Consider the following 17,870-nt stretch of genomic DNA (forward strand, 5'->3'; position numbering starts at 1 on the left):
GTTAGGAAAGATGGTGGCCTCGTACGAGGCAATTCAATTCGGAAAGGTTTCATGCCAGACCGTTCCAATTGGATCTCCTGAGCAAGTGGTCTGGTTCCCATCTTCAGATGCACCGGATGATTCGGCTGTCACCGCAGGCCAGGATCTCTCTCCTGTCGTCGCTACAGTCTTCCAACCTGCTGGAAGGTCGACTCTTTAGGATTCAGGATTGGATCCTCTTCACGACGGATGCGAGTCTGAGAGGATGGGGAGCTGTCACCCAGGGGGGCGCAGTTCCAGGGCAGGTGGTCTGCCCAAGAGGCCCTACTTCCAATCAACATTCTGGAACGTTGGGCTATCTGCAGTGCTCAGATTCAGGCATCCCGTCTACTCTGGGATCAGGCGATCCAGGTGCAGTCGGACTACGCCACGGCGTGGCGTACATCAGTCGACAAGGAGGGATAAAAAGCAAGACCTGCATGCGAGAGGTGTCAAGAATACTCCTCTGGGCAGAGAGAAATGCAAGAGCACTGTCCGCGATTTTCATTCTGGGAGTGGTCAACTGGGAAGCGGACTTCCTAAGTCGCCACGACCTCAATCCGGGGGAGTGGGGACTACACCCTCAAGTGTTTCAGCAAACCATCGACAGGTGGGGATGCCCACAGATCGACTTGATGGCCTCTCGTCTCAACAAAAAGCTTTGCTGCTATTGCTCACGAATCAGGGACCCTCAGGCGAGCTCAGTGGATGCGTTGACATCGCCTTGGCCTTACCAGCTGGTCAACCTGTTTCCCCCGATTCCGCTGATCCCAAGGGTGCTCAAGCGGATTATACATCAAAGAGTGGAAGCAATCTTGATTGCTCCGGATTGGCCCCTGAGGATGTGGTACACAGCTCTTCTGGACATGTCTGTAGAGGACCCTTGGCCTCTACCACTAAAGGTGGGTACACACTAGTAGATATATCTGCAGATCAGTTGATCTGCAGATATATCTATGGATGGATCGGGCAGTGTGTTGAGCATACACACTGCCCGATCCGTCGGGGACTGACGTCATGAACTGGGCGGGCGTGTACACACGCCCGCCCAGTTCAGCTGTCAATCACCGCCGGCCGACGCAGCATGTGTACGGGCGGTCGGCCTACCGCCGCACACACACAGCTACGCGCCAATATATTGGTAGATATGTTGGCTGTCGGCTGTGCTGCGGGGCCGACGCGATAAGTCTGTGAACGACGGAGTTCACAGACGTATCGTCCGTACACACTGGCCGACGGACCCGCGATATATCGGTCGTTCAAGAGAACGGCCGATATATCGGCCAGTGTGTACGGGCCTTAACAAGGGATCTTCTTCTTCGTCTACCCGGACTTACGGCTGCTTCGTTTGACGGCATGGAAGTTGAGTGGAACATCCTAGCTCACAAAGGGCTTTCCAAAAAGGTCATTGCCACTATGGGGCAATCCAGAAAACCTGTGACGTCGAAACACTATCATATCTGGCGGAGATGTGTGTTTTGGTGCGAGGAACGCACTTATCCCTCTGCAGAATTCGACTTGGGAAGGTTCCTACGATTCCTGCAGGCTAGAGTGGATAAAGGCTTGCGTCTGGGATCCATTAAGGTCCAGATTTCAGCTCTTTCCATCTTCTTCCAGAAGAAGTTGGCTCTTGCCAGAAATTCAGACCTTCTTGCAAATGGTGCTTCACATACAACCTCCATATGTGCCGCCTACGGCACCTTGGGATCTGGATGTAGTGTTACGTTTTCTACAGTCCTCCTGGTTTGAAACTCTGACGACAGTAGAAGATAAGTATCTCACGTGGAAAATTGTGATGTTCTTGGCCCTGGCTCCTGCTAGGCGTGTCTCAGAATTGGGGTCCTTGTCGTGCAAAAGTCCATACTTGGTCTTTTACGAGAACAGAGCGGAGCTCAGGACTAGACAGCAGTTCCTGCCGAAGGTGGTCTCCGCGTTTCACTTGAATCACCCTATCGTGATTCCGTCCAGTTCTGACACTTCTGCTCCTCCGGAGACATTGGATGCTGTACAAGCCTTGAAAATTTATATCAACAGGACGGCTCGGATCAGAAAGACTGATTCCTTGTTCATGCTTTATGATGCGCAGAAAACGGGTTGCCCTGCTTCTAAGCAGTCCATTGCTCGTTGGATTAGGCTTACTATCCAACAGGCTTATGTGTTGGCAGCCTTACCGGTTCCACAGTCTCTGAAAGCCCCCGCTACAAGATCGGTGGGCTCTGCCTGGGCGGCTGGACATGGAGTCTCGGCCCTGCAACTATGCCGAGCTGCTACCTGGACGGGGAAGAACACCTTTGTGAAGTTATACAAGTTTGATACCCTGACCAAAGAGGATTCCCAGTTTGGGCAGGCACTGCTGCAGATGTCTCCGCACGTTCCCGCCCGTTCTGGAAGCTTTGGGAAATCACCATCATACTAATCTGCCCCAATATCCCTTATGGATGCTAGAGAAAATAGAATTTTAAATACCTACCGGTAAATCCTTTTCTCGTAGTCCATAAGGGATTGGACGGCCTCTGTGCGGTGACTTTCTGCAGGTTCTCTGTATGTGTTCTTGTTCAGCTGTTGCTGTTAATGTTGCTAGATGTTTCTGGCTAAGTTATATATTGGTGTGCTGGTGTGAAATTCTCACCACACTTTTTGTTACATTTTTTCTTTGGTGCACGGCAGGAGCTGGGCACCTCGCGGTTGGGAGCTAAACTCAGCTTCCGGTTACAGAATTGGTTTCTTTTGAGTAACTGAGGCATCCCTTGGATGCCTGCATAGTTACTCCTCCGCACAGCCCCGGCGACTGGGTCGCTGACTTCCGCCACGGATCTCCACATATGACTGATCTTAGGAGAATGCTCATTTGAGCCTCACTATGCAAAATTTTGACACACTGGGTCATAAGTGTGTTTCTGAGGGTCCTCCACAAATCCATAATAAACTCTTAGCAGCCATCATGAGACTTCTGTCATGGAATGTAGCCTTCGTTATAGCCATGATGACGCGGGGTCCTTTCTGGGACTGATATTTAATTTCAACCTTCTCAAAGATGGTTTTCTTTTGTCCATCTTGGTCTTATTCTTGACAGTTGGCCCTGCACAAACTTTGTGTTGCAGACCCCCTTTATATAGCTATTTAGTACAACAAATATTTGCAAAACTGACTTCCAATTTGGCACTTAAACAATCTGCTTAGAAAGCAACTATCTGTCTAAATGGGATGCAGTCAAAATGCCGGTGGTTGGGATACCGACGTTCAGAAGACTTGACGCCAGAATCCCAACAGCCGGCATTTTGCCGATGGACGGCATCCCGACACCCGCCCCTAGTTCCCACTCGGTTGGTGGTTCCACACCACCAACAGAGTGGTAATAGAACCTGTGGGTAGCGAAGCTAGCCACCGCACCCGCAAGGGGACTTGCTGCCTCGCAGCCGGTATTTCGGCAGACGGGATGCCACTGTTGGTATACTGACAGCCTGCATCCAGTCTGCGGTATATCATTCCGGACTGGATTTCTGTTTCATGAGCTGTGTTTTAAAACCTGTTTTTGTTTGTATTACATGTTTTTAGCAAGTCAGGTAAATGTGTTTACTACAATAGCATTCTTCTTTTTTTTTTTTTTTTTTTTTAAATCTTTAGCAGAAGCTGAAATTCCTGTTGGAGGTGATGTTTTTGTAGACCCAGGTATGCATTTGAAAATTTATTTTACATAGATTGTTTTAATTTGCTATTTTTATATTTTATACTGGTCCCTTATCTACAAAGTTCCAACATATTACAATGAACTGTACATTCATAATAGAATTGAAATTACATTAAGTAGAATGTAAAGGTGGGGAACGATTGATACATGAGGTATTGGAATAAGAATTTGTACAGCTATTTACTGAAACCGCACAGTATATTTAAAATTTAAGATTTTAAGTGCTGTATTTTGCTGAAGCTCTAAATGTGGTTCTTCAGGTAAAAGAAAACACCTGGAGGTAAATACAAATGCTTGTAAGCGCCTAAAGACTGAGATCCGCGTGGAACACCCTCCATTTTATTACAGTATTCACAGACATGCGATTGGAGGACTGAATATACCAAAGTAAGTTATAATCCTGATGTGTCATCAGGTGAAAGCTCATTATGGTGAATACATATGGTGGATTGACTTATATTTGTCTGTTTGCTTATATTTTGTTTCAGGATTCAATTTCTAGGTCACATTAACTGAAATAAACCTGTACCAAAAGTTTCTTACATTTTATACAGACAGTAAAGGGAATATTAAAGGGTATCTACAACTTACACACAGAGCAGTGCTTAAAGTGGTCCTAGAGAGGTAGTGGTCCTAGAGAGGGCCCTCCCCTCGGTGCCCATGTAATAAAGGTATTTTGCGCACCCCAAAAAAGGGGGTGTGGTCTCAAATTGGGCGTGGTCACACAATAGTAATAATGCCCACAGTAGTAGCACCTCTAATACACATAATGCCCACAGTAGTAGCACCCCGTAATACACATAATGCCCACAGTAGTAGCACCCCGTAATACACATAATGCCCACAGTAGTAGCACCCCGTAATACACATAATGCCCACAGCAGTAGCACCCCGTAATACACAATGCCCACAGCAGTAGCACCCCGTAATACACAATGCCCACAGCAGTAGCACCCCTTATACAATGCCCACAGTAGTAGTGCTCCTTATGCAATGTCCACTGTACTGGTAGTGCCCCTTTATATAGAGCCCATAGTAGTGGTGCCCCTTATGCAATGCCCCCAGTAGTAGTGCCCCTTATGTCCCCAGGAGTGATGCCCCTTATGACATGCCCCCTTTACAATGCCCTCATTAGTAGGGCCCCCATTAGTAATGCCCTTAATGGTAATGCCCCTGTGTAGTATTGCCCCCAGTAGTAATGTCGCTTGTAGTAATGCCACCAGTCATTTAGCCCCTTTAGTTATGCCCCCTCTTTAGTTATGCCCCCTCTTTAGTTTAGCCTCCCAGTGGTAATGCCCCCCTGTAGTTTAGCCCCCAGTAGAAGCACTCACACAACAAAACAACATACTCTCCAAGCCCCACTCCTGCGTCCGACTGCTGTGATCCTTCCGCCGTCCTCTCCTCGGCACTATGACAAAGACGTCATGACACACTGATAGAACCGGAAGCCGAAGCTCGGTAGTGAGCTCCTGCCTCCGGCTTCCACTGTGGAGAGGGAGCTGGGCGCCTGCTGGTAACACAGTCTCAGCGGAGCTGGGCACACATCGGGTTAGGTGAGCCGGAGGAGGTGGAACTGTGTTCTGCCTCCAAGTGGAACTGACTGAATGTAGTTCCACCCCGTTCCAGCGCAGTTTAACCCCTGACACAGAGGAAGGCACATTGTTCCTCCTTGTGGCCGTTTTGTTTTTGGTTCCCAGTGGCTGTCTCCTAATCTATTGGTTAAGCACACACAATGACTGTCGCTTCTTTTATGTAGACAGAGTTCATCCCTCTAATGGACAAACTTTAGTAAAGGAGGGCACCAAGGAGGTTATTCAGAGTTGATCTCAGTTTTTGCTAAATTAGCAAAACCTGCCCTGTGCTGGGGGCCGCCCGGCATGTGTGGCACCACACCGCGATCGTAATTTAATTGCATCACAAAAACCTCAAATAAAGATTGACCCATGCCTGTGCAGCCATGGGGCACCGCCGTCATGTTTCCTATTGCAGGAAGCGCATTTGGAAATGCACTTCCTACTCTCCTCCCCACCATCGCCTCCCCCAGACACCAGTCACCTGTCAATCACGATGCGTGCGCAGACATGCTTGTGAGAGCAATCGCAGCCATAGCGATTTGCTCTGATTAAGGCCCCAAATACATTTTAAACAAACGCCATAATAGTAACCCATAGTTTGCTTTTACAAATCCACTATTCTGTATTTATGAGTAAATTCCTTTTCTCTGACGTCCTAGTGGATGCTGGGGACTCCGTAAGGACCATGGGGAATAGCGGCTCCGCAGGAGTCTGGGCACATCTAAAGAAAGCTTTAGGATCACCTGGTGTGCACTGGCTCCTCCCCCTATGACCCTCCTCCAAGCCTCAGTTAGATTTCTGTGCCCGACGAGAAGGGTGCACACTAGGGGCTCTCCTGAGCTCTTTGTGAAAGTTTTAGTTTAGGTTTATTATTTTCAGTGAGACCTGCTGGCAACAGGCTCACTGCATCGTGGGACTAAGGGGAGAAGAAACGGACTCACCTGCGTGCAGAGTGGATCGGGTTTCTTAGGCTACTGGACATTAGCTCCAGAGGGACGATCACAGGTTCAGCCTGGATGGGTCCCGGAGCCGCGCCGCCGGCCCCCTTACAGAGCCAGAAGAGTGAAGAGGTCCGGTAAAATCGGCGGCAGAAGACGATCCTGTCTTCAGATAAGGTAGCGCACAGCACCGCAGCTGTGCGCCATTGCTCTCAGCACACTTCACACTCCGGTCACTGAGGGTGCAGGGCGCTGGGGGGGCAGCGCCCTGAGACGCAATAAATCGATAAAAACCTTATATGGCTAAAATAAATGCATCACATATAACTCCTGGGCTATATGGATGCATTTAACCCCTGCCAAAACATACAGAAAAACGGATGATAAGGACGCCGAGAAAGGGGCGGAGCCTATCTCCTCAGCACACTGGCGCCATTTTCCCTCACAGCTCAGTTGGAGGGAAGCTCCCTGGCTCTCCCCTGCAGTCACTACACTACAGAAAGGGGTTAAAAAAGAGAGGGGGGCACAAATTAGGCGCAGTATAAACAATACAGCAGCTATAAAGGGAAAAACACTTATATAAGGTTATCCCTATATATATATATATAGCGCTCTGGTGTGTGCTGGCAAACTCTCCCTCTGTCTCCCCAAAGGGCTAGTGGGTCCTGTCCTCTATCAGAGCATTCCCTGTGTGTGTGCTGTGTGTCGGTACGTTTGTGTCGACATGTATGAGGAGAAAAATGATGTGGAGACGGAGTAGAGTGTCTGTAATAGTGTTGTCACCCCCTAGGGGGTCGACACCTGAGTGGATGTACTGTTGAAATTGCGTGACAGTGTCAGCTTTGTATAAAAGACAGTGGTTGACATGAGACAGCCGGCTACTCAGCTTGTGCATGTCCAGACGTCTCATACAGGGGCTCTAAAGCGCCCGTTACCTCAGATACAGACGCCGACACGGATACTGACTCCTGTGTCGACGGTGAAGAGACAACCGTGATTTCCAATAGGGCCACTCATTGCATGATTGATGCAATGGAAAATGTTTACACTTTTCTGATAATATGAATACCACCAAAAAAAAAGGGGTATTATGTTTGGTGAGGAAAAACTTCCTGTAGTTTTCCTGAATCTGAAAAATAAAATGAGGTGTGTGATGATGCGTGGGTTTCCCCCCGATAACAATTGATAATTCTAAAAAGTTATTGGCAGTATACCTTTTCCCGCCAGAGGTTAGGGTGCGTTGGGAAACACCCCCTAGGGGGGATAAGGCGCTCACACGCTTGTAAGAACAAGGGCTCTACCCTCTCTTGAGATGGCCGCCCTTAAGGATCCTGCTGATAAAAAGCAGGAGGGTATCCTAAAATGTATTTACACACATACTAGTGTTATACTGCGACCAGCAATCGCCTCAGCCTGGATGTGCAGTGCTGGGTTGGCGTGGTCGGATTCCCTGACTGGAAATATTGATATCCTAGATAAGGACAGTATATTATTGCCTATAGAGCAATTAAAAGATGCATTTCTATATATGCATGATGCACAGCGGAATATTTGCCGACTGGCATCAAGTATAAGTGCGTTGTATTCTACCAGTAAAGTGGTCAGGGATTCCAAACGGCATTTGGAAGTATTGCCTTAAAAAAAAGGGGATGTACCCTAGGTCGCCTCTCAAAATAAGACGCCGTATTATCAGGCGCAGTCCTGGTTGGCAAGCGGACAAAAGGGTTCCTCTTTTCTGCTCGTGACAGAGGGAGAGGAAAATGGCTGCAGAGATCAGCCAGTTCCCAGGAACAGAAACCCTTTTCCGCCTCTGCCAAGCCCTCAGTATGACGCTAGGGCTTTACAAGTTCAGGCACGGTGGGGGCCCGTTCTCAGTGAATTTCAGTGCGCAGTGGGCTCACTCGCAAGTAGACCCCGGGATCCTTCAGGTGTTATCTCAGGGGTACAAATTGGAATTCGAGACGTATTCCCCTCGCCGTTTCCAAAAAGTCTGTTTTACCGACGTCTCCCGCTGACAGGGAGTCAGTTTTGGAAGCCATTCACAAGCTGTATTCCCAGCAGGTGATAATTAAGGTACCCCTCCTGCAACAGGGAACGGGGTATTATTCCACACTATTGTGGTACCGAAGCCAGACGGCTCGGTGAGACCGATTTTAAAATCTAAAATCTTTGAACACTTACATACAGAGGTTCAAATTCAAAATTGAGTCACTCAGAGCAGTGATTGCAAACCTGGAAGAAGGGGACTACATGATGTCTCGGGACATCAAGGATGCTTACCTTCATGTCAAAATTTACCCTTCTCACCAAGGGTATCTCAGGTTATGGTACAGAACTGTCACTATCAGTTCAGACGCTGCCGTAGGGAGGGTCCACGGCACCCCGGGTCTTTACTGAAGTAATGACCAAAATGATGATATTCCTTCAAAGGAAGGGAATTTTTAGTTATCCTTTACTTGGACGATTCCCTGATAAGGGTAAGATCCAGGGAACAGTTGGAGATCGGTGTAGCACTATCTCAGGTAGTGTTGCGGCAGCACGATTGGATTCTCAATATTCCAGATTCGCAGCTGGTTCCGACGACTTGTCTTCTGTTCCTAGGGATGATCCTGGACACAGTCCAGAAAGAAGGTGTTTCTCCCGGAGGAAAAAGCCAGGGAGTTATCCGAGCTAGTCAGGAACCTCCTAAAACCAAACCAAGTCTCAGTGCATCAATGCACAAGGGTTCTGGGTAAAAATGGTGGCTTCCTACGAAGCAATCCCATTCGGCAGATTCCACGCAAGACTTTCCAGTGGAACCTACTGGACAAATGGTCCGGGTCGCATCTTCAGATGCATCAGCGGATAACCCTGTCACCAGGGACAAGGGTATCCCTCCTGTGGTGGTTGCAGAGTGCTCATCTTCTAGAGGGCCGCAGATTCGGCATTCAGGACTGGATCCTGGTGACCACGGATGCCAGCCTGCGAGGCTGGGGAGCAGTCACACAGGGAAGGAATATCCAGGGCTTATGGTCAAGCCTGGAGACATCACTTCACATAAATATCCTGAAGCTAAGGGCCATTTACAATGCTCTAAGCTTAGCAAGACCTCTGCTTCAAGGTCAGCCGGTGTTGTTCCAGTCGGACAACATTACGGCAGTCACCCACGTAAACAGACAGGGTGCCACAAGAAGCAGGAGGGCAATGGCAGAAGCTGCAAGGATTCTTCGCTGGGCGAAAAACCATGTGATAGCACTGTCAGCAGTTCTCATTCCGGGAGTGGACAACTGGGAAGCAGATTTCCTCAGCACGACCTCCACCCGGGAGAGTAGGGACTTCACCCAGAAGTCTTCCACATGATTATAAACCGTTGGGAAAAACTCGACAGGTATTGCGCCAGGTCAAGGGACCCTTAGGCAATAGCTGTAGATGCTCTGGTAACACCGTGGGTGTACCAATCAGTGTATGGGTTCCCTCCTCTGCCTCTCATACCCAAGGTACTGAGATTGATAAGATGGAGAGGAGTAAGCACTATATTAGTGGCTCCGGATTGGCCAAGAAGGACTTGGTAACCGGAACTTCAAGAGATGCTCACGGAGGATCCGTGGCCTCTACCTCTAAGAAGGGACCTGCTTCAGCGGGGACCTTGTCTGTTCCAAGACTTGCCGCGGCTGCGTTGACGGCATGGCGGTTGAACGCCGGATCCTGAAGAAAAAAGGCATTCCGGATGAAGTCATCCCTATCCTGATCAAGGCCGGGAAGGATGTAACCGAAAAACATTATCACCGCATTTGGCGAAAATATGTTGCGTGGTGCGAGGCCAGTAAGGCTCGACGGAGGAAATTCAACTGGGTCGATTCCTACATTTCCTGCAAACAGGAGTATCTATGGGCCTGAAATTGGGGTCCATTAAGGTTCAAATTTCGGCTCTGTCGATTTTCTTCCAAAAAAGAACTAGCTTCAGTCCCTGAAGTTCAGACGTTTGTTAAAGGGGTACTGCATATACAGACTCCTTTTGTGCCTTCAGTGGCACTTTGGGATCTCAAGGTGGTTTTTGGGTTCCAAAAGTCACATTGGTTTGACCCACTTAAATCTGTGGAGTTAAAATATCTCACAGAAAAAGTGGTCATGCTGTTGGCTATGGCCTGGGCCAGGCGCGTGTCAGAATTGGTGGCTTTATCCTGTAAAAGCCCTTATCTGAGTTTCCATTCGGACAGGGCGGAATTGAGGACTCGTCCTCAGTTTCTCCCTAAGGTGGTTTCAGCGTTCACCTGAACCAAACCTATTGTGGTGCCTGCGGCTACTAGGGACTTGGGGGACTCCAAGTTGCTAGACGTTGTCAGGACCCGGAAAATATGTTTCCAGGACGGCTGGAGTCAGGAAATCTGACTCGCTGTTTATCCTGTATGCACCCAACTAGCTGGGTGCTCCTGCTTCTAAGCAGACTATTGCTCGTTGGATTTGTGGTACAATTCAGCTTGCACATTCTGTGGCAGGCCTGCCACAGCCAAAAAAAAAAAAAAAAAAAAATCTGTAAATGCCCACTCCACAAGGAAGGTGGGCTCATCTTGGGCAGCTGCCAAGGGGTCTCGGCTTTACAACTTTGCCGAGCAGTTACTTGGTCAGGAGCAAATACGTTTGTAAAATTCTACAAATTTGATACCCTGGCTGAGGAGGACCGGGAGTTCTCTCATTGGGTGCTGCAGAGTCATCCGCACTCTCCCACCCGTTTTGGGAGCTTTGGTATAATCCCCATGGTCCTTACGGAGTCCCCAGCATCCACTAGGACGTCAGAGAAAATAAGAATTTACTTACCGATAATTCTATTTCTCGTAGTCCGTAGTGGATGCTGGGCGCCCATCCCAAGTGCGGATTGTCTGCAATACTGGTACATAATTATTGTTACCAAAAAATTCGGGTTATTGCTGTAGTGAGCCATCTTTTCTAGAGGCTCCTCTATTATCATGCTGTTAACTGGGTTCAGATCACTAGTTGTACAGTGTGATTGGTGTGGCTGGTATGAGTCTTACCCGGGATTCAAAATCCTTCCTTATTGTGTACGCTCGTCCGGGCACAGTATCCTAACTGAGGCTTGGAGGAGGGTCATAGGGGGAGGAGCCAGTGCACACCAGGTGATCCTAAAGCTTTCTTTAGATGTGCCCAGACTCCTGCGGAGCCGCTATTCCCCATGGTCCTTACGGAGTCCCCAGCATCCACTACGGACTACGAGAAATAGAATTATCGGTAAGTAAATTCTTATTTTTTTGTTACAGATTAAACAAAATCTTACAGTATCTGACAGAAGCTGGATTCCTAGTGAGCCGGACACATTTTGATCCTACGGGAATCCGTACTAATGCTCCACTGGCCACATTGAAGGCAATCCTTGAAAAGAACAGCACCCTCTCAAACTCCTCACAGACCAGCAGCTACAAAGAGACCCCGGAAACAAACACTGATGAGTTGGCGCCTGCAGGGGCTTCCTCTGTCTCGGATCCAAAGTAAAATAGTGTCTGCAATGAATTAGAAGACAAAAATCTGCTATCTTTTAGAACTGTTCCTAAATGTAATAAAGTATAATGTTTCTTTCATAGATTCTGGTGCCAGCAGTGTTGCAATGATGGTTTTCATATAAGTCAGACTGCTTGTATCATTTACTGTAGCACACAGTCCTCTGCAAATAGAGAGGCTTAGTTCTAAGGTGGACTCTTTAAGTTGGTGCTGCAGGTTTTTTATTGTTTGGTTGTTGTTTTTTATTAATACAAAAACAAAACAAGCCACTGTAGTTGTTTGTTTTTGTTGTTGTTCTTTTTATATGCTTTATCCACAGTGTCTCTCAAACTCCACTATTCCTGTCCAGGTTTTAAGGATATCCATGCTTGGTGGATTGGACTGAGATCTGGTCCTTGGCTGCTGCACCACGCTGGGTACATACTATGCCAATTAATCTGCCAGCAAAGTGGCGGATTTGCATACACACCAATTGGCTGTTGAATATATCTCTGCAGACAAAACAAATTTGAATTTGTCCACCAAGCTGTGTTGTCAGTCCCTGCAGCAAGTGTAGGGCAACCGGTAGGTCTCCCGTACATGCAGCCAGACATGCCAGTTATAGCTGCAAGATATATTGGCTGGGGTGTTCACAGACATATCGGGTGTATACACTCTGATCCGTTAATGGAACGGGCAATATATCTATTAATGTGTAACCAGCATTACAGAAGTAAAAGGATCTGCTGATAATAACTATTTTGGTGTAGGATCAAGGAGCAACACTATAGACAGGTGGTTATAATGGTATGGCTCATCAGCAAATCATCTGTGAACATTTGAATCCAAAACGATGCTGAGCAGAAGAAACAAGATTACTCATTTTACTTTTACTTTCTCTTACTTCCTAGAGGATGCGGGGGTCCACATTAGTATCATGGGGTATAGACGGGTCCACTAGGAGACATGGGCACTTTAAGAGATTAAGTGTGGGCTGGCTCCTCCCTCTATGCCCCTCCTACCAGACTCCATTTAGAAAATGTGCCCGGAGGACCCGGTCACAGCCAGGGGAGCTCTTAGGAGTTTTCATAGTTTCTCTGACGTCCTAGTGGATGCTGGGAACTCCGTAAGGACCATGGGGAATAGACGGGCTCCGCAGGAGACTGGGCACTCTAAGAAAGAATTAGGACTACTGGTGTGCACTGGCTCCTCCCTCTATGCCCCTCCTCCAGACCTCAGTTAGAATCTGTGCCCGGCTCGAGCTGGTTGCACACTAGGGGCTCTCCTGAGCTTCTAGTAAAGAAAGTATTTATTAGGTTTTTTATTTTCAGTGAGATCTGCTGGCAACAGACTCACTGCTACGAGGGACTTAGGGGAGAGAAGCGAACCTACCTGCTTGCAGCTAGCTTGGGCTTCTAGGCTACTGGACACCATTAGCTCCAGAGGGATCGAACACAGGCCCAGCCTCAGTCGTCCGGTCCTGGAGCCGCGCCGCCATCCCCCTTGCAGAGCCAGAAGCAAGAAGAACGTCCTGGAAATCGGCGGCTGAAGACTCGGTCTTCATTAAGGTAGTGCACAGCACTGCAGCTGTGCGCCATTGCTCCCTATGAACACCACATACTCCGGTCACTGATGGGTGCTGGGGGGGGGGGGGGGACCTGGGATGCAATAAGAGTACCTTACATTGGCAAACAGCACATAATATAATCTAATAAACTATATATGTGCAAAAATCCCCTGCCATAATATTAATATAAGAGCGGGAGAAGTCTGCCGAAAAGGGGCGGGGCTATCTCCCTCAGCACACTGGCGCCATTTCCTCTTCACAGCTCCGCTGGAAGACAGCTCCCCAGTCTCTCCCCTGCAGTTTCCAGGCTCAAAGAGTAAAAAAGAGAGGGGGGGCACTAAATTTAGGCGCAAACTGTATTTGTATAGCTGCTATAGGGAAAATCACTTTGTGTTAGTGTAAATCCCTGATTATATAGCGCTGTGGTGTGTGCTGGCATACTCTCTCTCTGTCTCCCCAAAGGACTTTGTGGGGTCCTGTCCTCAGTCAGAGCATTCCCTGTGTGTGTGCGGTGTGTCGGTACGGCTGTGTCGTCATGTTTGATGTGGAGGCGGAGCAGGTGCCGATAAATGTGATGTCACCCCCTGCGGGGTCGACACCAGAGTGGATGGATATGTGGAAGGTTTTACACGACGGTGTCAACTCCAAAAATAAAAGGTTCGATGACATAACAGCTGTGGGACAGCCGGCTTCTCAGCCAGTGCCTTCCCAGGCGTCTCAAAGGCCATCAGGGGCTCAAAAACGCCCACTACCTCAGATGGCAGACACAGATGTCGACACGGAGTCTGACTCCAGTGTCGACGAGGACAAGACTAATGTACATTCCACTAGGGCCATCCGTTGCATGATTACGGCAATGAAAAATGTGTTGCACATTTCTGACATTAACCCAGGTACCACTAAAAAGGGTGTTATGTTTGGGGAGAAAAAGCAACCAGTGGTTTTTCCCCCATCAGATGAGTTGAATGAAGGTGTGTGAAGAAGCGTGGGCTTCCCCCGATAAGAAACTAGTGATTTCTAAAAAGTTACTGATGGCGTACCCTTTCCCGCCAGAGGACAGGTTACGTTGGGAGACGTCCCCGAGGGTGGATAAAGCGCTCACACGCTTGTCAAAAAAGTTGGCACTGCCGTCTCAGGATACAGCCGCCTTAAAGGAGCCTGCGGATAGAAAGCAGGAGGCTATCCTAAAGTCTGTATATACACACTCAGGTACTATACTGAGACCTGCTATTGCTTCAGCATGGATGTGCAGTGCTGCAGCAGCGTGCATGCAATGGGGTACCAGCGCTAGGAGTTGTATCGCCAATTATTCAATAAATCAATTACCACTGGATCAGTTATAAATTTTAATAAACATAATTACCACATGAATAAAAACGTGAAGATAAAGGTATTTAGGAGTTAACCATACAATTAAAATATAGAATACAATGAGATAAAATCAAAAATAAGAATTGGCTCTGAGGTGATATTGATTCAAATTGCTGGAAAGAACCCAACCATTATTTTAGTGATCCCGGACTTAGTAAAGTGCAGATTTTCTCCTCCTTAGAATTATTTGTGCAGTCAGCTGGTAATACCCTTAATAGTACCGCTCACACAGTTCCATATAAAGATGGTGATGATTGCTCGTCTGTGCAGATATTCAAGGAGTTTCCATAATATTGCTGGTTGTGCTGAAAAGGAGTGGTTTGCAGGTAAAATCCTTGGAAATCCAAGTGTGCAAAGGAGTCCTTATCTGGATCAAACTGGACAAAGGTTGGGATTTTATTTCCATAAAAATCATTATCTATGTTTAAGAAGACAGTCCTAAAATCATCATCATAATGCGCTCCACCGTGCGTTGCCACAACACAGGTGCACTCACCCTTCACACAGGTGGGTGTCCTAATGCAGAGTGGGAACCATAGGACCTATCAGTGGGCCTAACACACCTGACTCTATAATGAGAAGTACTGGTGAATGTGAGATAAGGTCACATGACCGCTATGTTTATGTCTGTTCAAATGATTATTTTCTTTCATAATCATGTATAATTAAACTTATGATGATGATTTTAGGACTGTCTTCTTAAACATAGATAATGATTTTTATTTTTAACTCTGGATCAGTTAATTAAATTAGAATTAACACAGCTGCAATGTGAAGCACCTATTAGTGAGGTATAAAAATGGCTCAAAATGAATCTGAGGTTTACTTCTGAAGAAGCTGAGCGACCTGGCTCAGGGAAACGCGTTAAGGCACTGCTGTGGTATCCCAACCTTTGTCCAGTTTGATCCAGATAAGGACTCCTTTGCACACTTGGATTTCCAAGGATTTTACCTGCAAACCACTCCTTTTCAGCACAACCAGCAAGATTATGGAAACCCCTTGAATATCTGCACAGACGAGCAATCATCACCATCTTTATATGGAACTGTGTGAGAGGTACTATTAAGGGTATTACCAGCTGACTGCACAAATAATTCTAAGGAGGAGGAAATCTGCACTTTACTAAGTCCGGGATCACTAAAATAATGGTTGGGTTCTTTCCAGCAATTTGAATCAATATCACCTCAGAGCCAATTCTTATTTTTGATTTTATCTCATTGTATTCTATATTTTAATTGTATGGTTAACTCCTAAATACCTTTATCTTCACGTTTTTATTCATGTGATAATTATGTTTATTAAAATTTATAACTGATCCAGTGGTAATTGATTTATTGAATAATTGGCGATACAACTCCTAGCGCTGGTACCCCATTGCATATTGTTTATTTTTTAGTGGGGTCTGACAAACCCCTTCCAGCTGCTGTGGTAGTTCCAGTGGGTAATATATTTATTTCCTCTGCAGCTGCGTAGTCTGATTCCCTGTCTGATAACATTGATTCCCTTGACAGGGACACTATATTGCTAACCATAGAGCATATTAAAGACGTAGTCTTATATATGAGAGATGCACAGAGGGATATTTGCCGGCTGGCATCTAAAATTAATGCAATGTCCATTTCTGCCAGGAGAGTATTATGGACTCGGCAGTGGACAGGTGATGCGGATTCTAAAAGGCACATGGAGGTTTTGCCTTACAAGGGTGAGGAATTATTTGGGGATGGTCTCTCGGACCTCGTTTCCACAGCAACAGCTGGGAAGTCGACATTTTTACCTCAGGTTCCCTCACAGCCTAAGAAAGCACCGTATTATCGGGTACAGTCCTTTCGGCCCCAGAAAGGCAAATTGGGTTAAAGGCGCGTCCTTTCTGCCCAGAGGCAGGGGTAGAGGGAAAAAGCTGCACCATACAGCCAGTTCCCAAGAACAAAAATCCTCCCCTGCTTCCACTAAATCCACCGCATGACACTGGGGCTCCACTGGTGGAGCCAGGTGCGGTGGGGGCCCGTCTCCGGAACTTCAGCGTCCGGTGGGTTCGCTCACAGGTGGATCCCTGGGTTCTACAAGTGGTATCTCAGGGATACAAGCTGGAATTCGAGACTTCTCCCCCTCGCCGTTACCTCAAATCAGCCTTGCCAGCTACTCCCCTGGACAGGGAGGTAGTGCTGGCGGCAATTCACAAGCTGTACCTCCAGCAGGTGATAATAAAAGTTCCCCTCCTTCAACAGGGACGGGGTTACTATTCTACAATGTTTATGGTACCGAAACCAGACGGTTCGGTGAGACCCATTCTAAATTTGAAATCCTTGAACACTTATATAAGGAAGTTCAAGTTCAAAATGGAATCGCTCAGGGCGGTTATTGCAAGCTTGGAAGAGGGGGATTACATGGTATCACTGGACATCAAGGATGCTTACCTACATGTCCCCATTTACCCACCTCACCAGGTGTACCTCCGTTTTGTGGTACAGGACTGCCATTACCAATTCCAGATGTTGCCGTTTGGTAAATACCCTCGGTGCCGTGGACAGACCAAAGTAATGGCCGAAATGATGATACTCCTTCGAAAGAAGGGAGTTATAATTATCCCGTACTTGGATGATCTCCTTATAAAGGCGAGGTCCAGGGAGCAGTTGGTCGGAGTAGCACTATCTCAGGAAGTGCTACAACAGCACGGCTGGATTCTGAATATTCCAAAGTCGCAGCTGGTTCCTACGACGCGTCTGCTGTTCCTGGGTATGATTCTGGACACAGAACAGAAGAAGGTGTTTCTCCCGGAGGAGAAGGCCAAGGAGTTGTCATCTCTGGTCAGAGACCTCCTGAAACAAAAACAGGTGTCGGTGTATCATCACTGTCCTGGGAAAGATGGTAGCTTCTTACGAGGCAATTCCATTCGGCAGGTTCCATGCAAGGATCTTTCAGTGGGATCTGTTAGAAAAGTGGTCCGGATCGCATCTTCAGATGCATCGGCTGATCACCCTGTCCCCGAGGGCCAGGGTGTCTCTGCTGTGGTGGCTGCAGAGTGCTCATCTTCTCGAGGGCCACAGATTCGGCATACAGGACTGGGTCCTGGTGACCACGGATGCAAGCCTCCGAGATTGGGGGGCAGTCACTCAGGGAAGAAACTTCCAAGGACAATGGTCGAGTCAGGAGGCTTCCCTACACATAAATATTCTGGAACTAAGGGCCATTTACAATGCCCTAAGTCAGGCAAGACCCCTGCTTCAAAACCAGCCGGTGCTGATTCA

General features: G+C 47.6%; 1 protein-coding gene and 1 long non-coding RNA gene across 7 annotated transcripts in view; one reads left to right on the top strand and one right to left on the bottom strand.

The window, feature by feature from the left end:
• The window catches only part of TRMT1L (tRNA methyltransferase 1 like), a 102,642-nt gene extending 90,669 nt beyond the window's left edge, over positions 1-11,973 (top strand). For 4 of the 6 annotated variants that reach the window (XM_063960060.1, XM_063960061.1, XM_063960059.1 and 1 more), the window contains exons 15-17: positions 3,643-3,687; positions 3,967-4,093; positions 11,471-11,973. In XM_063960060.1, the coding sequence (XP_063816130.1) occupies positions 3,643-3,687; positions 3,967-4,093; positions 11,471-11,702 (404 nt within the window). In that variant the 3' untranslated portion in view covers positions 11,703-11,973. The remainder of the gene's footprint in view (positions 1-3,642; positions 3,688-3,966; positions 4,094-11,470) is intronic. The other 2 variants (XM_063960063.1, XM_063960064.1) reach the window with 2 other exon arrangements.
• Positions 1-17,870, bottom strand: part of LOC135055700 (uncharacterized) — a 140,148-nt gene that overhangs the window by 49,004 nt on the left and 73,274 nt on the right. The gene's annotated exons all lie outside the window — the stretch shown is intronic.

The sequence above is a fragment of the Pseudophryne corroboree genome, chromosome 3 (assembly GCF_028390025.1).
Source record: "Pseudophryne corroboree isolate aPseCor3 chromosome 3, aPseCor3.hap2, whole genome shotgun sequence".
NCBI classification, from domain to species: Eukaryota; Metazoa; Chordata; class Amphibia; order Anura; family Myobatrachidae; genus Pseudophryne; species Pseudophryne corroboree.